The sequence below is a fragment of the Procambarus clarkii genome, chromosome 55 (assembly GCF_040958095.1).
Source record: "Procambarus clarkii isolate CNS0578487 chromosome 55, FALCON_Pclarkii_2.0, whole genome shotgun sequence".
NCBI classification, from domain to species: domain Eukaryota; kingdom Metazoa; phylum Arthropoda; class Malacostraca; order Decapoda; family Cambaridae; genus Procambarus; species Procambarus clarkii.
The window spans coordinates 25,652,461-25,678,013 of record NC_091204.1 but is presented as its reverse complement, the minus strand read 5'-3'; the positions used below and the strand labels follow the sequence as shown (position 1 = coordinate 25,678,013).

General features: G+C 49.7%; 1 protein-coding gene across 1 annotated transcript in view; it reads right to left on the bottom strand.

Moving 5' to 3' along the window:
* Positions 1-16,793, bottom strand: part of LOC138352914 (peptidyl-prolyl cis-trans isomerase-like) — a 40,713-nt gene extending 23,920 nt beyond the window's left edge. Inside the window, exons 1-2 of the mRNA XM_069305555.1 lie at positions 16,581-16,793; positions 4,620-4,690 (exon numbers count right to left, since the gene is read on the bottom strand). Coding sequence (XP_069161656.1) covers positions 4,620-4,625 — 6 coding nt within the window. The 5' untranslated portion in view covers positions 4,626-4,690; positions 16,581-16,793. The remainder of the gene's footprint in view (positions 1-4,619; positions 4,691-16,580) is intronic.
* Between the last annotated feature and the right edge of the window lie 8,760 nt (positions 16,794-25,553).

Below are 25,553 nucleotides of genomic sequence, written 5' to 3'. Positions count from 1 at the left end.
GTGAACCCTGTGTAGCCCCGTGAACCCTGTGTAGCCGCGTGAACCCTGTGTAGCTGTGTGAACCCTGTGTAGCCCCGTGAACCCTGTGTAGCCCCGTGAACCCTGTGTAGCTGCGTGAACCCTGTGTAGCTGTGTGAACCCTGTGTAGCCCCGTGAACCCTGTGTAGCTGCATGAACCCTGTGTAGCCGCGTGAACCCTGTGTAGCCGCGTGAACCCTGTGTAGCTGTGTGAACCCTTTGTAGCTGCGTGAACCCTGTGTAGCCGCGTTAACCCTGTGTAGCCGCGTGAACCCTGTGTAGCCGCGTGAACCCTGTGTAGCCGCGTGAACCCTGTGTAGCTGTGTGAACCCTGTGTAGCCCCGTGAACCCTGTGTAGTTGTGTGAACCCTGTGTAGCCCCGTGAACCCTGTGTAGCCGCGTGAACCCTGTGTAGCTGCGTGAACCCTGTGTAGTTGCGGGAACCCTGTGTAGCCGCGTGAACCCTGTGTAGCCCCGTGAACCCTGTGTAGCCCCGTGAACCCTGTGTAGCCCCGTGAACCCTGTGTAGCCCCGTGAACCCTGTGTAGCCGCGTGAACCCTGTGTAGCCCCGTGAACCCTGTGTAGCCCCGTGAACCCTGTGTAGCTGCGTGAACCCTGTGTAGCTGCTTGAACCCTGTGTAGCTGTGTGAACCCTGTGTAGCTGTGTGAACCCTGTGTAGCTGCGTGAACCCTGTGTAGCCGCGTGAACCCTGTGTAGCTGTGTGAACCCTGTGTAGTCCCGTGAACCCTGTGTAGCTGTGTGAACCCTCTGTAGCCGCGTGAACCCTGTGTAGCTGCGTGAACCCTGTGTAGCCGCGTGAACCCTGTGTAGCCGCGTGAACCCTGTGTAGCCGCGTGAACCCTGTGTAGCCGCGTGAACCCTGTGTAGCCGCGTGAACCCTGTGTAGCCGCGTGAACCCTGTGTAGCCGCGTGAACCCTGTGTAGCTGCGTGAACCCTGTGTAGCCCCGTGAACCCTGTGTAGCCGCGTGAACCCTGTGTAGCCCCGTGAACCCTGTGTAGCCCCGTGAACCCTGTGTAGCCCCGTGAACCCTGTGCAGCCCCGTGAACCCTGTGTAGCCGCGTGAACCCTGTGTAGCCGCGTGGACCCTGTGTAGCTGTGTGAACCCTGTGTAGCCCCGTGAACCCTGTGTAGCTGTGTGAACCCTGTGTAGCCCCGTGAACCCTGTGTAGCTGTGTGAACCCTGTGTAGCCCCGTGAACCTTGTGTAGCTGCGTGAACCCTGTGTAGCCGCGTGAACCCTGTGTAGCTGCGTGAACCCTGTGTAGCTGCGTGAACCCTGTGTAGCCTCGTGAACCCTGTGTAGCCCCGTGAACCCTGTGTAGCTGTGTGAACCCTGTGTAGCCGCGTGAACCCTGTGTAGCTGTGTGAACCCTGTGTAGCCGCGTGAACCCTGTGTAGCTGTGTGAACCCTGTGTAGCCCCGTGAACCCTGTGTAGTTGTGTGAACCCTGTGTAGCCCCGTGAACCCTGTGTAGCCGCGTGAACCCTGTGTAGCTGTGTGAACCCTGTGTAGTTGCGTGAACCCTGTGTAGCCCCGTGAACCCTGTGTAGCCCCGTGAACCCTGTGTAGCCCCGTGAACCCTGTGTAGCCCCGTGAACCCTGTGTAGCCGCGTGAACCCTGTGTAGCCGTGTGAACCCTGTGTAGCTGTGTGAACCCTGTGTAGCCCCGTGAACCCTGTGTAGCTGCGTGAACCCTGTGTAGCTGTGTGAACCCTCTGTAGCCCCGTGAACCCTGTGTAGCCCCGTGAACCCTGTGTAGTCCCGTGAACCCTGTGTAGCTGTGTGAACCCTGTGTAGCCGCGTGAACCCTGTGTAGGTGCGTGAACCCTGTGTAGCCGCGTGAACCCTGTGTAGCCGCGTGAACCCTGTGTAGCCGCGTGAACCCTGTGTAGCCGCGTGAACCCTGTGTAGCCGCGTGAACCCTGTGTAGCCGCGTGAACCCTGTGTAGCCGCGTGAACCCTGTGTAGCCGCGTGAACCCTGTGTAGCCGCGTGAACACTGTGTAGCCGCGTGAACCCTGTGTAGCTGTGTGAACCCTGTGTAGCCGCGTGAACCCTGTGTAGCCGCGTGAACCCTGTGTAGCCGCGTGAACCCTGTGTAGCTGTGTGAACCCTGTGTAGCCCCGTGAACCCTGTGTAGTTGTGTGAACCCTGTGTAGCCCCGTGAACCCTGTGTAGCCGCGTGAACCCTGTGTAGCTGTGTGAACCCTGTGTAGTTGCGTGAACCCTGTGTAGCCGCGTGAACCCTGTGTAGCCCCGTGAACCCTGTGTAGCCCCGTGAACCCTGTGTAGCCCCGTGAACCCTGTGTAGCCGCGTGAACCCTGTGTAGCCGCGTGAACCCTCTGTAGCCGCGTGAACCCTGTGTAGCTGTGTGAACCCTGTGTAGCCCCGTGAACCCTGTGTAGCCCCGTGAACCCTGTGTAGCCGCGTGAACCCTGTGTAGCTGTGTGAACCCTGTGTAGCTTTGTGAACCCTGTGTAGCCGCGTGAACCCTGTGTAGCCGCGTGAACCCTGTGTAGCTGTGTGAACCCTTTGTAGCTGTGTGAACCCTGTGTAGCCGCGTGAACCCTGTGTAGCCGCGTGAACCCTGTGTAGCTGTGTGAACCCTGTGTAGCCCCGTGAACCCTGTGTAGTTGTGTGAACCCTGTGTAGTTGTGTGAACCCTGTGTAGCTGTGTGAACCCTGTGTAGTTGCGTGAACCCTGTGTAGCCGCGTGAACCCTGTGTAGCCCCGTGAACCCTGTGTAGCCCCGTGAACCCTGTGTAGCCGCGTGAACCCTGTGTAGCCGCGTGAACCCTGTGTAGCCCCGTGAACCCTGTGTAGCCGCGTGAACCCTGTGTAGCCCCGTGAACCCTGTGTAGCCGCGTGAACCCTGTGAAGCCCCGTGAACCCTGTGTAGCTGCGTGAACCCTGTGTAGCTGCGTGAACCCTGTGTAGCTGTGTGAACCCTGTGTAGCTGTGTGAACCCTGTGTAGCTGTGTGAACCCTGTGTAGCCGCGTGAACCCTGTGTAGCCGCGTGAACCCTGTGTAGCCGCGTGAACCCTGTGTAGCTGTGTGAACCCTTTGTAGCTGTGTGAACCCTGTGTAGCCGCGTGAACCCTGTGTAGCCGCGTGAACCCTGTGTAGCTGTGTGAACCCTGTGTAGCCCCGTGAACCCTGTGTAGTTGTGTGAACCCTGTGTAGTTGTGTGAACCCTGTGTAGCTGTGTGAACCCTGTGTAGTTGCGTGAACCCTGTGTAGCCGCGTGAACCCTGTGTAGCCCCGTGAACCCTGTGTAGCCCCGTGAACCCTGTGTAGCCGCGTGAACCCTGTGTAGCCGCGTGAACCCTGTGTAGCCCCGTGAACCCTGTGTAGCCGCGTGAACCCTGTGTAGCCCCGTGAACCCTGTGCAGCCCCGTGAACCCTGTGTAGCCCCGTGAACCCTGTGTAGCTGCGTGAACCCTGTGTAGCTGCGTGAACCCTGTGTAGCTGTGTGAACCCTGTGTAGCTGTGTGAACCCTGTGTAGCTGTGTGAACCCTGTGTAGCCGCGTGAACCCTGTGTAGCCCCGTGAACCCTGTGTAGTCCCGTGAACCCTGTGTTGCTGTGTGAACCCTCTGTAGTCGCGTGAACCCTGTGTAGCTGCGTGAACCCTGTGTAGCCGCGTGAACCCTGTGTAGCCGCGTGAACCCTGTGTAGCCGCGTGAACCCTGTGTAGCCGCGTGAACCCTGTGTAGCCGCGTGAACCCTGTGTAGCCGCGTGAACCCTGTGTAGCCGCGTGAACCCTGTGTAGCCGCGTGAACCCTGTGTAGCCGCGTGAACCCTTGTGTAGCCGCGTGAACCCTGTGTAGCCCCGTGAACCCTGTGTAGCCGCGTGAACACTGTGTAGCCGCGTGAACCCTGTGTAGCCGCGTGAACCCTGTGTAGCCGCGTGAACCCTGTGTAGCCGCGTGAACCCTGTGTAGCCGCGTGAACCCTGTGTAGCCGCGTGAACCCTGTGTAGCCGCGTGAACCCTGTGTAGCCGCGTGAACCCTGTGTAGCCGCGTGAACCCTGTGTAGCCGCGTGAACCCTGTGTAGCCGCGTGAACCCTGTGTAGCCGCGTGAACCCTGTGTAGCCGCTTGAACCCTGTGTAGCCGCGTGAACGCTGTGTAGCCGCGTGAACCCTGTGTAGCCACGTGAACCCTGTGTAGCCGCGTGAACCCTGTGTAGCCGCGTGAACCCTGTGTAGCCGCGTGAACCCTGTGTAGCCGCGTGAACCCTGTGTAGCCGCGTGAACCCTGTGTAGCCCCGTGAACCCTGTGTAGCCGCGTGAACCCTGTGTAGCCCCGTGAACCCTGTGTTTAACACTTAAATCTTACACGGTACTTTAACATGTATATATACAATGTACGATGTGCAGGCAGTTAAACCAAAAGTGTATACAAACAATTTGTGCTGTTAAATTGTCAAGGTGCTATGTGCAGTTCAGAGGGTTAATACACTTAACATAACTAGTTAATAACACCATGATTAATACACTCACAATCACTGGGTAATGACATCAACATGATACACACACACACTGGTAGTACAGTAAGAATAAAATTGTCCTTACCATCATTAATGGGCAGAAGTTTTGTTTGCTATCGTCCTGGGTAGCTGAGCAGAGACTGGAAGCAGTATTACCTATTAAGGCAAAATAAAACAAATTTAAGGTTTCTATGACTAAATTTCTCCCACCAAAACATAGTAAATGTTTAGAAAAATTAAAAACGAAATTTTAGGTATTGTACTTTGAGCGGAAGTTGAGAGTGTGAACAAGTTTAAGAAGAGCTGGTAGGAGTAAGGAGGGTGGGCAGGAGTAAGGAGGGTGGGCAGGAGTCAGGAGGGTGGGCAGGAGTCAGGAGGGTGGGCAGGAGTAAGGAGGGTGGGCAGGAGTAAGGAGGGTGGGCAGGAGTAAGGAGGGTGGGCAGGAGTAAGGAGGGTGGGCAGGAGTAAGGAGGGTGGGTAGGAGTAGGGAGGGTGGGCAGGAGTAAGGAGGGTAGGCAGGAGTTAGAAGGGTGGGCAGGAGTAGGGAGGGTAAGGAAGGTAAGGAAGGCAAGGAGGGCAAGGAGGGACCCTGTCTGGCATGGAGGGAAGGAGGGAGTCAGGCTATGGGTGGGTGGGCAAGCAGGGAGGCTGGAGTGGGTGTTCACCCACCTGCAAACCTGCTCATCCACCCACCTGTCCACCATCAAACCCATCTGCCTGCCATGCATCCATCCAGCCCACCCGCTCACCCACCTGTCTGCCCGCCCACTTGCCGTGCCCACCTTCCTGCCAGGCAGCTACCCACCCAGCTCACCACCCACCCAGCACCACACACTAATTATAGTGTGTGTGGAAAATCAAATCACGTTGGCTGTGATACATAAAGATTGTGAATGTTAATTTTTTTCTTCCCCGGTAAAACTCGGCTAATACGGATGTCGGGCTTAACTGGATAGGGGTCCTTCCCATATAGTCTGGATAATCGAGTTCATACAGTATATATAATATATTATCCAGGATATATGACCTCTATCAAGCATATTCAGGTCATTTTTACATATTATTTAGCACTAATAACTAACCTTGCTTACAACTATTCTAATACTTCATTTCAAGTCCAAAACAAGGCATACATACACTTATATTATTAAACCTCTTGTCTGGAAATACTTTATATAAATCAGCCAAGCCTACTCAGGCCACACTCACTGAATGAAAGGTTTCTGATCTTTCCATATGAAAACACTCATAATAATGCCAGATTATTTTAACCATTGAGAACCCACGTAATAGTGTGCAAGAGGCAGAGGTGTAATTAACGGAGGGAAGCGCGATCACAAGTTAGGTATCCAGTGTAAGTTATTTCTTATAAGACATTCAGGTATTCATAATTAAATATCTTATGAGAAAATATATATGATTCTGTAATGAGAAAATGTGGCTAACTCTACAGTAGACGGAAAAACACCACAATTTACATATTTGAAATCACAAATTTAAATATAATAAACCTAACAAATAAAGTATATAGAAGACTCTTGTAATGTGATTTACTGACCACTTGGAAATTCAAATGCATTTTACCTACCAATAATACGCTAACATACGTTAGCCTGAATTTTCCTGGAGTGACTCTCATACATTCTCTCTCTCTCCATATAATTTCAAACATTTCCTTCATATCAGAAAGTTGGATATATCAAATCTTGTAAATGTTAAACATCGACAAATTTAACATTTAAAAATGTAATTTACTGGTGTAAATGTGTATTTATGAGTGTATAAACATCTATTTAAATGTATAATAAAACAAATATGAAAGACAAAAGCATATAAAGAATAAACTAGAAAACAGAATGTAGCAACTCTTTGATTAATGAAAATGTTTGAAACATTTTATGTCATCATTCATTCATTCATAATTTACATCATTTACAGAACATAATTTACATAATAGTAGGCATCCATCAGTCTCAGGAGACTATTGAGTTGTGCTCTGCTTGTCGGTCTGGAGTGGCCTCTCCAGGGCACAAAGCCAGGGTAGGTTGATATGCTGGAGAAACTGTTACCCAAGCAGCAGGCGCCGAAAGTCTCCAATGGAAAGGCAAACGCCAATACGATTGGTTCCAGCGCCGCCGCATGAACTGTCAGAACGAGAGACTCCAACTCCGGAGTTAACCTCGAGGTTGGTAAAAGAGGGCACAGGGACTCCAGACCCGGAGACCGGCGGGGTCGGAGAAGAACCAGCCCAGCAAGGGGCAAGAACGACCCCAGCCTCCTGAAGCAGAGCTTGGGCTCCCTGAGCCCCAGGTGGAGGATGTCCAGCCCTGCACCTATGGGTTCATCACAGCCACCTTTCACCCGAGGCTCCCTTCCTTCATGACCCAGCAGAAGGAAGAGTAATAATTATTAATTACAACAAGTCGTATTATAATTATTATTATAATAATATAATTATTAATATAATTATAATAATACAGAGTAACTAGGGCAGGGCGAGGAACAAACTATCTGACAATTTACATACACAGTAACATAATAACATACATAACATAATTAACATACACAAAAAACACCTGCTTGCCAAAAGTCTCTTTGTACACTAAATAAAATGTTCTATAGTATTAAACATGGCATATTGTGGAATATAATGTTTACTACATGAATAAAATTCAAATACAGTGGTATCTGCGCTTACGATCGTAATCCATTCCCAGAGACTCGGCGTCAACCAAAAATTCGGCAACAAAACAAATTTTGCCATAAGAAATAATGTAAGTTTAATTAATCCGTTCCCCCCCCCCCCAATAAAAACGGCGTTAAATGTAATGAAACGCCATTTTCTAGGTGATACCCGGAGGCTCCCCGGAGCTTACTAGGCTGGCATGCTAATGTCAGACATTGGCATCAGTCATGTGTATGGAGTTCTGTGGCCCCTACTGGGGCCACAGAACCAGTAGCTCGTGGCTTCTCTAGCGCCACGAGCCAACCTGGCCCCCTCAGAGAGGCAAGGGGAGCAATGGCCTATAGAAACCCCCGTGTGGTTGGAAGCATTCTATGTCTGCCATCGACCGGGTCAGGCACCTAGAAAGGTAAGCATCCCAAAACAAACCCCTATTCTAGTGAAATTATTACTACCAAAAGCCGAACAAGTGGATAGAACTCCCCACAAAGAAACGAACAAACGATCATGACGTCACACGTCGCCGCGCCGCTGTTACACAGCTCCCCCGTCCCGGGGAGGGGGAAGGGGGGAGCCCCAGACCCCTCACGCCGGCTATCCACCAGTCAGTTTTGAGGCTGGATGTCAAAACACACGAAAAAAACGCCGACCGGGGGAAGGGAGGGATGCCGGGCAGCCTCCGGGTCTCACCCAGAAAATGGCGTTTCATTACATTCAACGCTGGTTTTCTGGGGGGACCCCCTTCGGCTTTCCGGAGCTAACTACCCACAGAGGAAGAACGTAGGAACTTACCCGGGAGGCGGTCGTTGCTCACTCCACAACTCGAAGTCAAGACAACTTGCTGCAACCGCCGACCTAAATGACACAGGCCTGACTAGGCCCAGGGACGTGCACGAGGTAACGAGTAGCCAGGACCCTGTACGACCGCCAAAAGCCCTGTGCCCGAATGTCAGCCCAGGACATGGTGCCAAAGACGGCAGCAAGCACAGTGAATGTACAAACGTCATGGGCACGGGGATAGACCGCAGGCTAGCTAGTCGTAAGAACTCTGCGGACGACCTGGGAGACCCACACCCGCGAACAGGGAAGAAAGGGAAACCGGATCAACCCAAAGCGTGTCCCCAGACACAGAGGCCGAGGCACGCAAGTAACGGCAAAGAGCCACCACCGAACACTAAACATGATGCACCCCTGGCCCAACCAATGAAGCATCAACAACCCAGGGACCCCTCCAGAAAGCAGCAGTTTCAATCTTCACCAGAAAAGAAGGAGACAGCTGCAGACGAACAAAACCACCATGAAGACTGAAAGAGCAGAAACCCCTGCGCTGGAGGAGAGCATGAAGCTACCCAACCCGACAGTCAGAGGCCACTGCCAACAGGTAAGGAGTCTTATAGAACAATCCTGAACTGAAGGGGCCACAACAAACTGAGGAGAAGAAAAAAAATAGCACTCTGTCCAATGACCAGGACGGCTCAGGCTGCGCAAGAGCAGGAGCAGGCCGGAGGTGAAACAATGCATGAGACAGCTTGCGAAACGGCACAGAGGTAACATCAAAACCGAAAGCAAGCCGAAGTGGCTCCGCCAGCGCCTCACGATACGAGGCGACAGTATGGGGCAAGATGACGGCCCCCAAACTTCCACAAGAAAAGGACAAGGCCACGCCAACAAATGCAGCTACCGAAGAAGGAACAGAAGGCAAAGGAAGGGCCGCCAAAAACCCCACACTACCGCCAAGAAGAAGCACGCAGCTGAGACACCATCAATGAAGCCACCCGACCACCAACAGAAGGTGAGAGACTCGAGGCAGAACCGAACCGGCCCCGCCATGGGCCAATTGAGCCTAGGAAGATGCGGAGCTGCGGAAAGATCTTGGGTGCCACCACGGAGCCAGCTAAGCCAGAAACCCAAGCCGACAAAGGAGATGGAACATCCGCCATATAGAAGACACCCCAACTCCCGCGAGCCCGCCAGGAGATCGGAGACGACAGTTCCGACTTGCGAAACTAGAGAAGGGAAACCGAGAGAACGTGAAAACGCCAACAGGCTGGGTAAGTCAGGTAACCAGGAACCGAAATAGGAGGCAATAGGAGAGCCAAAAGGCACAAACAAAACACAACCATGTGTAGGATAAAAGGAGAAAACGGAAAAACACAAGATCAGAAAAAAAGCCCCAGCACCAACGGCCAGGGACATGAGCATTGAAGGAAGATGAGGAACGAAGAAGGCAAGGAGCAAAACAGGAATGAAAGGGACACGACCAACAACACACACAGCCGCTGGTCATGTCCCAACAAGCCACGCCAACAACACAGGTGTCTGACACGTCCCAACACAACACGAAAAGGAAAAAAAGGTGCAAAGGTACGCCAACAGACCAGTACCCGAACCAAAGAGTATGAGCTACGAGGATATGATCACCCACATCGACGATTCCCAAAGGAAGCGATAAGGAAGAGAAAGACCGACTACGGGACCCCAGGGGCACACACACCAAGGGACACTGGTGGAAGGATAACCCAAACGAGCCAAAGAGACATGGGAAAGAAGTATTGCAGTGTCAGTAGTAGACAAGCAGAACGCATGAGGAAGCGATGTGGTAAAGGATGACACCACACACAGCTTCAAGCGCAGATATGATACAGTCAAGCAGGCCCAGGAACCTGCACATGAGAAAATGACAGGTGAGAAGCGGGACCAAAAAGCCAGAGCCCAACTCCTGCAACACAACTAGGGAAGTACAACTAGGTAAGTACCGTACAGAAAATCCAATGTATATGGAAGGTCTAAGCTAGGCACTGCAAGACGTGCAAGGAAAGAGTGACCCAGATAAGACCATGAAAAACGGGGCCATGACCTCCCTTGCAACAATTAAACCAGAAGAACAATTAAGGCCCCAGGAAGAAGCACAGAAGGGCCAAACAAAAATCCATACCCAATCCCCAACACACATCCACAACATGAAAACTGCTGCAAAATGTCACCTCAGAACATCCAGACAGGAACACTTACCCCCATAACATATAACCCCCACCATTGTACCTCGAAACGTGGTGGAAGTAGGGCCCCCTATCTGAACTCAAGCATGGGCTGGACATGCACAAGAGTGGGACTGGATGGGTATAAATAGGAGCTGCCTCGTATGGCCTATTAGGCCTGCTGCAGTCACCTGTGTTCCGATGTTCGTATATTCGTATCAAAAAATCACTAACCAGCACCTGGCCGAAGAGAAGCCAGACCGCATGAACTCACCTACAGAACGTAGGCACGAACGTGTCACGACACAACATAGCCGAGAAAATTCCGGGAGCACCGCCAGTGGAAGAAGGCAAAACCGCACATGCAGGAGAAGAACAGGGGTAGAGGCGAAGGAAGAGCCCGACACCCATATGCAGGGAAAACCCAGCGTCCTCCCAATAGCAGCAATCCAGAACACCCGCAGGAACTACGGGGCACGGACTGGAGAATGGAGAGGAACGAGAGCCGAAGCATCGGAGAGAAAAGGGACACAAAATATCAGCTCACGTACACACTGCCCGTATCAAAACAAACAACCACGGCGCATGCGCAGCAGGGATGCCAGAAATCGCGAGCTAAAGAAAGAAACCACGAATTGACTACAAAAATAGACAAAATAGTGTTGTTAACAACCGAATCCCATATGAGAGTACACAGGGCAGCCGCTAACCATAGTTGAAAAGAGCAGGAAAGGACCGAGAAGAAACATAGCACAGCATCCCATTTGGGCTACAAAGAGCCCAACTGGGCTCCAAGGACCCCAATCTGGCAACCCTGTGCAGTGCAGGACAGTGCACGGAGATAAGAGACAAACACGAAAGAAAGAAACAGGGCCGAAAAACGAGAAGCTTGGAGAAGGACCGTCAAGCCCCAGAAGGGACCGGAAGACGACAGACATTCCAAGAATATGGGAAGAAGCAAAACCTTCCCGATCCTAGTTTTTTACATATTTTTTCAATATTTCTGATAAGTTTTTCTCATTTTTTGCACTAAAGTTATTCAATAGTGTGTGTTTTGAGTAATTTATATGGTAAAATATGTAGAACATCGGAATCCTCATATATATTCATGTTAATAATATGCATCTATATTATTTACTTGGAAAAATACAACCTGTTATTTTTGGTGTTATTATACTGCATACACAATTTTTATACAACTATGAATATTGGCTTTCACGATTATGAACCACCAAGCTGTTGTGGTGGGTGTGGTAAAGACAGTCTACCACACACACTACCTGTGCCAGCAGCAGACTGTGCCAGCAGACTACCAGCAGGCAGTGCCAGCAGATTGTGCCAGCAGACTGTGCCAGCAGCAGGCTGTGCCAGCAGACTGTACCAGCAGGCTGTGCCAGCAGACTGTACCAGCAGGCTGTGCCAGCAGCAGGCTGTGCCAGCAGACTGTACCAGCAGACTGTACCAGCAGACTGTGCCAGCAGCAGACTGTGCCAGCAGACTGTACCAGCAGACTGTACCAGCAGGCTGTGCCAGCAGCAGACTGTACCAGCAGACTGTGCCAGCAGCAGGCTGTGCCAGCAGACTGTACCAGCAGACTGTACCAGCAGACTGTGCCAGCAGACTGTGCCAGCAGACTGTGCCAGCAGACTGTACCAGCAGACTGTGCCAGCAGACTGTGCCAGCAGACTGTGCCAGCAAACTGTGCCAGCAAACTGTGCCAGCACAATGTACCAGCAGACTGTTCCAGCAGACTGTGCTAGCAAACTGTACCGGCAGACTGTGCCACCAAACTGTGCCAGCAGACTGTACTAGCAGACTTTGCCAGCAGACTGTGCCAGCAGACTTTGCCAGCATAATGTGCCAGCAGACTGTGCAAGCAGCAGACAGTGCCAGCAGACTGTGCCAGCAGACTTTGCCAGCAGATTGTACTAGCAGACTTTGCCAGCAGATTGTGCCAGCAGAATGTGCCAGCAGATTGTGCCAGCACAATGTACCAGCAGACTGTGCCAGCAGACTGTGCCAGCATAATGTGCCAGCAGACTGTGCCAGCAGACGGTGCCAGCACACTGTACTAGCAGACTTTGCCAGCAGATTGTGCCAGCAGACTGTGCCAGCAGACTCTGCCAGCAGACTGTGCCAGCAGACTGTGCCAGCATAATGTGCCAGCAGACTGTGCCAGCAGACTGTGCCAGCAGACTTTGCCAGCAGATTGTGCCAGCAGACTGTGCCAGCATAATGTGCCAGCAGAGATTGCCAGCAGACTGTGTCAGCAGACGGTGCCAGCAGACGGTGCCAGCAGACTGTACTAGCAGACTGTGCCAGCAGACTGTGCCAGCATAATGTACCAGCAGACTGTGCCAGCATAATGTACTAGCAGACTGTGCAAGCAGACTGTGCCAGCATAATGTACCAGGGGACTGTGCCAGCCAACTGTGCCAGCAGTAGACAGTGCCAGCAGACTGTGCCAGCAGACTGTGCAAGCAGCAGACCGTGCCAGCAGACTGTGCCAGCATAATGTACCAGCAGACTGTGCAAGCAGACTGTGCCAGCATAATGTACCAGCAGACTGTGCAAGCAGCAGACAGTGCCAGCAGACTGTGCCAGCAGACTGTGCCAGCAGACAGTGCCAGCAGACTGTGCCAGCATAATGTACCAGCAGACTGTGCAAGCAGACTGTGCCAGCATAATGTACCAGCAGACTGTGCAAGCAGCAGACTGTGCCAGCATAATGTACCAGCAGACTGTGCCAGCAGACTGTGCCAGCATAATGTACCAGGAGACTGTGCCAGCCAACTGTGCCAGCAGTAGACTGTGAGAGCAGACTCTGTCAGCAGACTGTGCCAGTAGTCTGTGCCAGCAGCAGACGGTGCCAGCCAACTGTGCCAGCAGTAGACTGTGAGAGCAGACTCTGTCAGCAGACTGTGCCAGCAGCAAACTGTGCCAGCAGCAGACGGTGCCAGCAGACTGTGCCAGTAGACTGTACCAGCAGACTGTGCCAGCAGACTGTGCCAGCAGATTGTACCAGCAGACAGTGCCAGCAGACTGTGCCAGCATAATGTACCAGCAGACTGTGCCAACAGCAGACAGTGCCAGCAGACTGTGCCAGCATAATGTACCAGCAGACTGTGCCAGCAGATTGTACCAGCAGACTGTGCCAGCATAATGTACCAGCAGACTGTGCCAACAGCAGACGGTGCCAGCAGACTGTGCCAGCAGATTGTACCAGCAGACAGTGCCAGTATACTATGCCAGCAGAGTGTACTAGCAGACTTTACCAGCAGACTGTGCCAGCAGACTTTGCCAGTAAACAGTGCCAGCAGACTGTACCAGTAGACTGTGCCAGCACACTGTGCCAGCAAAATGTACCAGCAGACTGTGACAGCAGACTGTACCAGCAGACTGTACTAGAAGACTTTACCAGCATACTGTACCAGCAGACTGTGCCAGTAGACTGTACCAGCATCAGACTGCGCCAGCAGACTGTGCCAGCAGACTCTGCCAGCAAACTTTACCAGCAAACTGTACCAGTAGACTGTGTCAGCAAACTGTACCAACAGACTTTGCCAGCAGACTGTGCCAGCAAACTGTGACAGCAGACTATGCCAGCAGACTGTGTCAGTACACTGTGTCAGCAGACTGTGGCAGCAGACTGTGTCAGCAGACGGTGCCAGCAGACTGTGCCAGCTTAATGTACCAGCAGATTGTACCAGCATAATGTACTAGCAGAATGTGCCAGCAGCAGAGTGTCCCAGCAGACTGTACCAGCAGACTGTGCCAGCATAGTGTACCAGCAGACTGTGCCAGCATAGTGTACCAGCAGACTGTGCCAGCATAGTGTACCAGCAGACTGTGCCAGCATAGTGTACCAGCAGACTGCCAGCATAGTGTACCAGCAGACTGTGCCAGCAGCAGACTGTGCCAGCAGCAGACTGTGTCAGCAGCAGACTGTGTCAGCAGCAGACTGTGCCAGCAGCAAACTGTGCCAGCAGCAGACTGTGCCAGCAGCAGACTGTGCCAGCAGCAGACTGTGCCAGCAGCAGACTGGGCCAGGAGACGAAACAAAAGGAGTCACAAGATACTACACACATTACTAATTCTCAGCACAATGTTATTATTACCAGCAAGCTGACAACAACAGTGTGTAAATTAATACATATAAATAAGACCATGTGTGTGTGTGGACCATTTGTATACTACAACATATTGTGTGTGTGGACCATTTGTATACTACAACATATTGTGTGTCTGCATATTAGTGATACAATTATTATACCCGTATTCATAGGAAAATAAGTGTTTTGCTGTTATTACATTGCATATATATATATATATATATATATATATATATATATATATATATATATATATATATATATATATATAATGTCGTACCTAGTAGCCAGAACGCACTTCTCGGCCTACTATGCAAGGCCCGATTTGCCTAATAAGCCAAGTTTTCCTGAATTAACATACTTTCTCTAATTTTTTTCTTATGAATGATAAAGCTACCTATTTCATTATGTATGATGTCATTTTTTTTTATTGGAGTTAAAATTAACGTAGATATATGACCGAACCTAACCAACCCTACCTAACCTAACCTATCTTTATAGGTTAGGTTAGGTAGTCGAAAAACAACTAATTCATGAAAACTTGGCTTATTAGGCAAATCGGGCCTTGCATAGTAGGCCGAGAAGTGCGTTCTGGCTACTAGGTACGACATATATATATATATATATATATATATATATATACACACACACACACTAGCTGTACCCGGCCACGCGTTGCTGTGGCTCAGCAACACATGTGCGTTGCTGAGCCACAGTAACCTTTCCCCGTTTACCCGGGCCTCCCCACCATTCCCTCCCCTTCCCCCTGTCCCCTCGTCTTCCCAACTCCCCGATCCCCTAGTCCTCCCCACCACTCCTCCCTCCCCGGTCCCTTTGTCCTCCCCACCATTCCCCACTCCAGCGTCCCCGTCCTCCTCCTATCAATTCCCCATTCCACTGTACCCTTGTCCTCCCTACCATTCCCTCTTCCCTCGTCCGATGCATTCTCAAATGATCTGATGTTCCCATCAGAAAATTTGGAACATCAAATGGTCTGATGTTTCCTTCACTGAAATTTAAGAAAAACAGTTAACAAATGAAAAGAAAAACAATGAAAAATAAAAAAAAAATAAACTATTCTCATGAAATTAACGTTATGGTAAACAACACAGCTTAATTTCAAAGCAATGTCACACAGAATAATTAAGTCAAAATTAAAATAAATCGAAATCTATGAAAATTCAATTTATCAATGAAATCGGAAACATCGAATTTGAAACATATTTAGTATAGCTTCGATTGCTCTTACATTCAATAGATGGCGCTGTTTAAAAAAAATGTTTTTACCTGTCACAGGTGTGGCATCTATACTTACACTCACGAAATGAATGGTATGGGAAACAACACAGCTCAATTCCAATGCAATGTCACACAAAATAATTAAATCAAAATTAAAATCGAAATCCATGAAAATTCAATTTGTCACTGCAATTGGAAACATTGAAATGGAATTGTAACATGTTTAGTGTAGCATGTGCTGCTCTTACGTGCAACAGATGGCGCTGTTTCTTACAAAAAAAAAAAAGGAATGATTTTACCTGTCACAGGTGTGGTATCTATATAAACGGTATATAAAAACATGCGCATATTCGAATGGGACGTTGTATCAGAATTTCAAAGCAATTTGTGAAGAACTTTGGGAAATTACAGCATGTATTGCTCCTACATCCAACAGATGTCACTGTTCTTCAAAATAAGCATGTTCTTTCCTGTCACAGGTGAGACATGTATATAGTAGGTATATAAAAACACCTGCCTATTCAAATGCCACGTTGTATCAAAATTTCAAAGCAATCGGTAAAGAGGTTTAGAAGATTTCTCACATGAAAAAAAGTTTAAAAAAAAAAAATCCGTCAAAGGCGTGATATCAATATAGTATGTATATAAATACCCTGCTCGTATGCAAACTGAACATTGTGTGAAAATTTCAAAGCAATCAGTGAAGAACTTTCGGAGATTAGCGATTTTTAACAAATGAACATTTCCATTTATATAGATTATATAGGCTAATGTTCACACCCCAACAATGCCATAGGCATATAATTCACCCTAACAATTTCATATGCCCACGTCCACACCAACAATTCTCTAGGCCAGTCCCCAACCGAACAATTCAATAGGCCTATATCCAAACCTGAATATATAATTCACCCCAACAATTCCTTAGGCCCATGTCCACACCCTCAACAATTGTATAGGTCTATTTCCACACCCCAACAATTGTATGTTGGGGTGTAAGACAATGGTGGAGCAGAAAGTACTCCAGTACTTACGAAGGATGATGAGAGTGCGAGGAACAAGGTGGTCAGGTGGAGCCAGTGACTCCTTCCTTCAACAGTTTTGTCTCTCCCTCGTGGTATATCCTCAATGTCTTCAGTGGTGTGGCCTCACCACACACACTGCCATAAGTGTCCTGAGAGTACTGTGGGAGGGACAATTTGGCGGGTATTGTGGTCACAGGAGACCGTCTCTAAGACAGTGAGGAGCATCAGTGTTATCTTCTTCATGATGGTAGCTGCAGTTCTTATCAGAGTTGTTATCTTGTTGTTGGTGATTAAGTGGCGACATTGCTATCAGTTGAGGAGCGGCAGTGTTATCTCACGGGTAGTCGTCTACACCTCGTGTAGCAGCTTGCTTTTGTTGTGATGACGTCACTCGCTCGCTTCCCCGCCATCTTGCTCCGTACATTTTCTTTGGTTACTGATCTTTCCCGAAAATGACTTTTTAATTTTATTTATATACACAGGAGTTTATTTATTTATATATATACAAGAAGGTGCAATGGGTTTATGAGAGTACATAGCATTGATGTTTTTACATTCTTGTAAAGCCACTAACACACACAGCATTTCGGGCAGGTCCTTAATCAGACAATTGTAAAACTTTCGGGTTCCACTAACTGACTATCTTGTCACTCAATCTTCTACTGAATAGGTTCCAACGACGCAGCACTGAGTAAGTAAGTAATTATCAAAAGAAGGCACCAAACCGGGAAGGCTATGTAGCACCATCAAATACGCAAAATAATCAGAGGGCGCTAAATATCACCAAGGATGCCAATACGAGAACAAAAACGCATAAGGCGAACGATATCAAAAGTATCCGAGTCACCAAGAATTCTATCGAGGGACAGGCGACCGCGAGGGGCGGTCGGAAAGCAAGACACACGCTCGTCCTGGAAGTCAGGACATTCAAGAAGGACATGCACGACCGTAAGAGGGACAATGCAACTAGGACAATAAGGAGCAGGGCGGCGCTCCATCAAGTGACCATGGGTTAAGCGAGTATGGCCAATACGCAACCTCGCCAGAGCTGTTTCCCACCGCCGGTTACGGTGGAAGGAGGACGGCCACGAGGAAACACAACATTTAAGAGTACGTAGCTTGTTACCAGTAACAGACAACCAAGAAGCCTGCCAACGGGTAAGGACTGAGGAATGGATAACCGGGTAAAAGTCGGAATACGGAATGCCTTTACGAGAGATGGGACAAGAGCGGACAGCTTCCTTAGCGGCAGCATCCGCACGCTCATTTAAAGACACGCCAATATGGCTGGGAACCCAACAAAACTCAACCGACTTAAATTTACTGTGAACGAGAAACAGCCAATGCTGGATCTCGACAACTACTGGATGAACTGGATTAAAGCACCCGAGAGCCATGAGGGCACTACGAGAGTCAACAACAACCACAAAGGAAGACTGACAACGAGAAAGCAGGAGACGAAGAGCATAGAGAATAGCATAAAGTTCCGCTGTAAAGATGCTAGTCTCCGGAGGCAAGCGACACATATAAGTGCGATCAGGAAAAACAACAGAGTAGCCAACACCGTCCGCTGACTTGGACCCATCGGTGAAGACAGAAACGGAGCGGGAGTGAGAAGAAAAGTGCTCGAGGAAAAGGCGTTTTAGAACCGTAGGAGGGGTAAAAGCTTTAGTGATACGAGTCAAGGATGTACAAAACCGCGGAAGAGGGACCCTCCACGGGGGCAAAGAAGGAACAACACGAGGAGAAACATCAGAAATACGAACGGAAAGAGAATCCTGTAGGCGAGATAACCGGACAGAAAGAGGGAGGTGGTGAAGAGGAACAGAAACCGCAGGAGGGGTAAAAGTTAAAGCACGACAGAGGCGAGAGGAAGGATGTTGCAAGGACCGCGCAAGATAGCGAAGACAGTAGCGATCACGGCGGTCCTGGAGAGACAGGAAGCCAGTGTCAACATACAAGCTAAGGATGGGAGTCGAACGAAAGGCACCAGAACTGAGGCGCAACCCAGTATGGTGCAAAGCATCAAGACGGCGAAGAGTAGAAGGAGAAGCAGACGAGTAAGCAGGGCAACCATAATCGAGCTTAGACAGGACGAGAGAGGAATGTAAAGCAAGGAGTGCGCGCCTATCTGCCCCCCAAGAAGTATGGGACAAGACCCGAAGGAGGGTAAGGGCCTTAGAGCACTCAACACGGAGGTAAGAGATATGGGGAGACCAAGACAAACGAGTGTCAAGGAATAACCCCAAAAGCTTCGCGGAATCTTTGTATTCAAGGGGATGACCATAAAGCGACAAAGAGGGACGAAGAACAACCCGTTTCCGCGTAAAAGTCATGGCACAAGTCTTAGAAGTAGAGAACTTGAAGCCATGACCTGTGGCCCAAGACGACACGGCATCAATTGCAAGTTGAAGCCGGCGTTGAAGGAGAGGCGAATCATCACCCTGACAACAAAGGGTAAGATCATCGACATAGAGAGCGGAGAAGACACCAGAAGGAAGAGAGGAAAGAAGACCATTGAGGGCAACAAGAAAAAGAGTAGTGCTCAGAACACTACCCTGGGGCACACCTTCGTATTGCTGAAAAGAGGGAGAGAGAGCGGTACCAAGGCGCACCCGAAAGGAACGACGAGAGAGGAAGCTGCGGAGAAAGAGAGGGAGATGACCACGAAGGCCAAAAGAATGAAGTTGAGATAGGATATGATAACGCCAAGTGGTGTCGTAAGCCTTTTCTAGGTCAAAAAGGACGGCAACAACGGAGGTCTTCGCAGCAAAAGCAGTACGAATATAGACCTCCAAGTTCACCAGGACATCTGTCGTGCTGCGGCACTTGCGGAAACCAAATTGAGAAGGGGAGAGGAGGTGATGGTGTTCCAGGAACCACATCAGACGAACGTTAACCATACGTTCAAAGAGTTTGCAGACACAACTTGTGAGAGCAATAGGGCGAAAGTCCTTAGGGGAAGTACCCAGAGACCCCGGTTTGCGAACAGGGAGGACAACGGCATCGAGCCAGTCCGCAGGGACTGACGACGACTCCCAGATCCGATTATACAGACTCTGTCAATACTGAGACGTGCTCGGAGGGAGATGGCGAAGCATCTCATAATGAATACCATCGGAGCCCGCCGCCGTAGAACCGCAGAGGGCCAGGGCAGAACGAAGTTCAGAGAGAGAGAAGGGATCATTATAGGGAAGCTGAAGATGAGTGCAGAAATCTAAAGGACGAGACTCAAGGACAGGTTTACGAAGAAGGAAAGATTGGGGAAGATGAAGACCAGAGCTAACAGAAGAAAAATGGGAACCCAGTTCGGAAGCGACCTGCAACGGGTCCGCCACAAGAGTATCATGGAGGTGAAGGACCGGTGAAACATCGGGAACGAACTTACCCGCTATCTTGCGGATACGCTTCCAGATCTGGGCCAGAGGGGTCTCGGACGTAATTGTCGAGACATAAGATGCCCAACATTCACGTTTAGCCGTACGGATGGCCCTACGTGCCACCGCACTCGCTTTCCGAAAGAAAAGAAAAGAATCGGACGTCTGCCTACGGCGGTGCCTCTTCCAGGCTGCACGCTTACAGTGGACAGCCCGAGCACAGTCCGCATTCCACCAGGGAACGCACTTCCGTGGACCCCGAGAGGAAGAGCGAGGAATAGAGCGGAGGGCAGCGTTGAAGACAGTGTCATGAAAAAGGAGGAGAGCGCGAGAGAGAGGCAGAAGGGAGAGGTCAGGGAGAGCAGCACTGAGGGTAAATAGGGTCCAGTCTGCCTTAGCAAACTGCCACCTAGGGAAAGAGAGGGAAGGGCGAAAAGAGAAAAAGGAAACAAGGATGGGGAAATGATCACTTCCATGGAGGTCATCAAGAACCTGCCACGTGAAATCTAAGTAAAGAGAAGAAGAGCAGAGAGAAAGATCAAGACAAGAAAGGGTGCGAGTCCGAGAGTCCAAATGAGTGGGCTCACCAGAATTCAGAAGAGACAGGGAAGAAGAGAGGAGAAACGGCTCAAGGAGGCGACCCCGGGTATTCGTCAGAACGTCACCCCAAAGAGAATGACGACAATTGAAGTCACCCAGCAGGAGCACAGGCTCCGGCAAGGAGTCCAGGAGGTGTTTCAAATCAGGAAGAGAGAGCGGGACACTCGGGGGGAGATAAATGGAATAAACTGTGTACCATTTCCCCACAAAGATACGAGCAGCAGAACAATGGAGAGGCGAAGGAAAAAGTAAAGGAACAAAGGGAACATCAGCCCGAATCAAAAGAGCAGAAGAATTAGAAGCCCCAGCAATGGCTGGGGGGGGGGGAGAGAAAGGAATAGCCACGAAAACGACCAGGACGAGCACCAAGCATTGGCTCCTGGAGACAGACACAAAGGGGCGAGAACCGCGAAATCAGAAGTTGGAGTTCGAGGAAATTGGCGTAATAACCTCGAACGTTCCATTGAAGAATGGACAACGACTAGAAGAGAAAGGACAAAAACAGAGAACAAGGAAGAAACAAAGGCGAAAGAGCAACAGAGCACGTTAAAGAATATCAGGGTCGGGATCAGGGTCAGCAAAGTCAGGGTTAGGGGGCATGGGTAAACTGAGCAAAGACGGAGGGAAGGAAACGGGAGAACAGAGCAGAGGTGGGCGGGCAGGGTCTGGAGGAGGAGGAGGAAGAGGAGGAGACAACGGAGAGGAGCCGTCAAGGACAGCAGCAGGAGGAGGGGGAGTAGAAAGAGGGGAGCGCACCCCAGCAAGAGCAGCAACCGAAAGGGAAGCAGGGGCCAAAGAAACCTCCATAGCAGGAACAGGGGGCGCAAGCACTGAAACGGGAGGGGAAGGAGCAACAGAGCCAGAAGGAGGAGCTGAGGAAGAAAGCGAAGCCTTCTTACCCGCCGGGGAAGAGGAAGGTGAGGAGCCAGGCTTACGCTTCTGACTTAAAGAGACCGGTGTCCCAGCAACTACGTACCGGGCAACGGATTCCAGTGTCTCAACAGGAGAAGCCGAACGAGAGCACACACGACGACCGTTAGGAGAGCGATGGACATCCGCCCGCACCGACAGGCGGTGGGGAGAGCCAATAGATGGAGGAAGAGGATGGGAAGGAGGATCGGAGGGGGACGAGGAAGAAGACACAGAAGACACGACAGACCGGGTAGAAGGAAGGGGAACCCCAGACAGAGGACCAGGAGGAGGATCCTTCGGGAGAGAACCCAAAGGAACGGAGGAGGGGGCAGTGGGCGCATCAGGGTCCAAGGCCTGGAAACGGTTGTGAGTCTGAGGAAGGCGGGAAGGACGTGGAGAGGAAGAGCGCAACACGCGAGCATAAGAGATATTAGCATAAGGCGGGAGCCGGCGAACCTGGCGCCTCGCCTCAGGAAAAGATAAACGCTCCCGGTGCTTCAGGTTGAGGACGGCTGCCTCAAGCTTGTAATGGACACACGCACGGGAGAAGGTAGGATGGGCCTCACCGCAGTTGAGGCAACGAGCCTGGGGAGAAGTGCACTCCGACTTAGAGTGACCTTCGCCACCACACAAAGGACAGAGAGATACAGTCCCGGAGCAGCGGAGGGCACCATGCCCAAACCTCCAGCACTTGTTGCAGAGCCGAGGAGAAGGAATGTACTCCTGGACAGAGCACCTAGCACCAGCAAGAATGACAGAGGGTGGAAGGGTCCTACCATCAAAGGTAATCTTCACAACCCGGAGGGGTTGACGGCGACTACCACGAGGGGGACGAGTAAACGTGTCCACCTGGAGAATAGAATGGCCCTGGGCAGCGAGGATATGGCGAATATCGTCGTGGCAGTCGCGCAGGTCCCGAACACCGGTTGCAACATGGGGCGGGAGCAAAATAGTGCCAACACTGGCATTCAATTGAGCGTTCTTCGAGACCCGAACGGGGGTTTCGCCAAGGCAGGATAAGGCAGCCAAGCGGGAAGCAGCATCCTGAGAAGGAGCAGCAACGACACGCGTACCGAGACGAGTGGGGTTAAAAGTAATGGAGGCATCCACGGAATCAATGAGATGTCGATGAAGGGAGAAATCGTCAGGAGGCGCAGAATCAAGAGGGAGGAGATCAAAATATTTGGCCCACGAAGCGGGACCAAACAAGGCTTGATAGGTAGCAGAACTGGAAGGAATCGAGCGAGGGCGGCCGTGACGAGAACGGCGGTGAGAACCCCCAGAGAGAGAGGGGTTAAAAGGCGCAGTAGTTACAACTAGAGAAGGAGCCGCGCCAGGGGACGAGGGAGTCACCACTGGGGGCTTGGGGCTCGACCCAACCACAGAGGAGGGAGGGGAGCCAGGGGAAGGAGTCAGAGAGGCCAAAGGAGGAGCAAGGTCGGGGCCCAATGCAGCGGAGGCTACAGAGCCCGGTCTTCCAATACGGACCGACTCGGGGGCTTGGTCGCCCACCCCACGAGCCTGAAAAGGTAAGCCAGAAGCAGCCGAAACAGGGGTTATCATCTTGACGAAATTACGAATTCACTCACGAATGTGCCCCCACACCCACCATGGAGCCACAATTAGAGGCAGGACACCCAACAAGAAGCTATCGCCGATCTTGTCGGGGCCTCCTAGGGGTGCGTCGTGAGTATACGCCCCACAAACGCCACCTTAAGAAACCGACAGTCCGTCGAGATCGGGTTCAGTGACGAAGTGGGGATTGACAATAAAAGGTTCCCCTCGCTCTCGACGTCGGGTACTGCAGTTCTACGGGTGCATGAGTATGCCTCCTCAAGCACCTGGGCGTCAAAATAGAAGAAGTCCATGGAAGAACCAGAACGAGCAAAAGGTCGGCAGGAAACGGCCAGCAGATAGGAGAAGAGGGGGGAGAAAAACGAAACAGAAGGAAAAGGAAAAGGTGCCCAGCAGAATTGGAGAGGACGGCAGCAGGAGCACAAGGCTAGAAAAGGACAGAGGACTGTCCGAAGGAGCATCACACTCCAGCAGCCGCCCACGAAGCCCCCACACGGCGACAACGAGCTGAGCGGGGAGGGGGGACGCAGCACTGAATCACTTACTAAAATATTTGTTAAAAATTTAAATTTTATCAGATCAATCTAGTAGTGGTTTTAAAATAAGCGCCTTTAGATTGCACACAATTTGGTACCAAAATGAAAGATAACATGAAACTTTATGTCCGAACATTTGAAAGATTATAAATAAGCTTTTGGTCAAAATATTAAAATATTTGTTAAAATTATATTTATTGTCCTATTATCTTGGGACTAGTGTTAAAATGCGCGCCTTTTTATTGCGAACAATTTGATACCAAAATGAAAGACGTAACACGAAATTTGATGTTATCAAATTGAACGAGTATACACATTAGGTTGCAGTGTACAAATTGGTGCTCGTTCACGGGTAACTTTACGCTTTTCTGCGGGAAGGCACTCCAGGCTTTTGTACATTATATTCATACACATATGTAGCAAATTTAATTGCGAACACATTGATACCAAAACGAGCGATGTAGTACGAGAATTAAGGCGAGAAAGCTGGAACGAGTATACACATATGGGTGTCACCGAGCGCTTACCCGCACGCCGAGGCACATGACCCCTATGTCAACCGCTCGCCTGCCCGGAACGCGAAAGTGTTTTTTTAACTAGGTAAATTGTAGCAAAATTGAGAAAAGTTAACAGGAACGTTGTAAGAAAATTTTAAGAAAATTAGTAGGTACATTTTAGTAAAATTTGAGGATTATTTCTAGGTACATTGTAGCATAATTTGAGGATTATTTCTAGGTACATTGTAGCATAATTAGCGTTCAACATAACAATGATATATGTTAATGGCAGTGATTACAACGGTGAGGTTATAAGGCTTAGACACATTTTGGGGCAGCACAGGATACAGTGCGAGTGTGAAGTATTAGATAGAAAATTATGGAGATCAAATTAGGTACTTTTGGTGTTACTTTTAAATAAGCGGTAGGATGGACAGCTTTTAATTCGTTAGGGAGTGAGTTCTATAGACTATGTCCCATTATTTCAATAGAGTGCTTATACAGAGTTAGTTTGACTCTGGAGATATCAAAGATATTTATTTCTGGTGTGGTAATAATGGGTTCTATTACATTTGTCAAAGGAAAGTTTCAGATCAGGGTTTGCATCTAGGAACAAGACTTTTTACATGTAAATGGTTTTAGTTTAGTTCATTTATTATGCACTCAATACCCATCCTGTGGGCGGTAGTGGAGAGTGTTACAGAGGCACATAATAGGCTCAGGAACCGAGCCCCAAAATTCATATAGCTAAGCAAGTTACAATCTTGATGAACTAGTTACAAAATTCAATGCACATCGTCATATCAACAATGGGCTCGAGACCGACCACAAGTACGGTTTCCAATTTAAGCAACTGACATATGTGGAGAGCTAGTGTCACAGTTGGTATGTTTGTCCTACACACCGTCCCCATCCAATAAGCAGCAGTGGATTGGTTACAATCTCTCAGATAATACCTACAGTTAGCAAACTGGGGATATTTGGCCAAGACTTCTGGCAGTTGATCACTTTGAATGATATATTTACACGTCTCTAACATTTATTATAGAGTTGTCTCTGAATTCACGTATCTTTTCGCACTCCATCACAGTGTTGGGATCGAACTGTTGAAAACCCAACATTTAAAATAGGTTTGTTCCGAGCGATTTTCTTATGCTTTGTAATATAACGGTACATTAATTTTTTCAGGTGTCAGCCTCAGTATGACCTATTGTCAGGAGCGACACACGTGGTGCCGAGGTTTGACAAAGGACAAGAAAGTTTTGGAAGACTGCATCATGGATATATTCGGCTATATCACGAAATACGTAAGAGTACATTATATACAATATAAAACATGTATATATGTTAAGGCACTGTACATATGTACAGTTTTATTTATATATATATATATATATATATATAAATAAAAAAAACTTGAGATACTATGACCATGAGAAAGTCGTCACTCATCCGGTGATTCCTCCCACTTAAGGATCATCCACT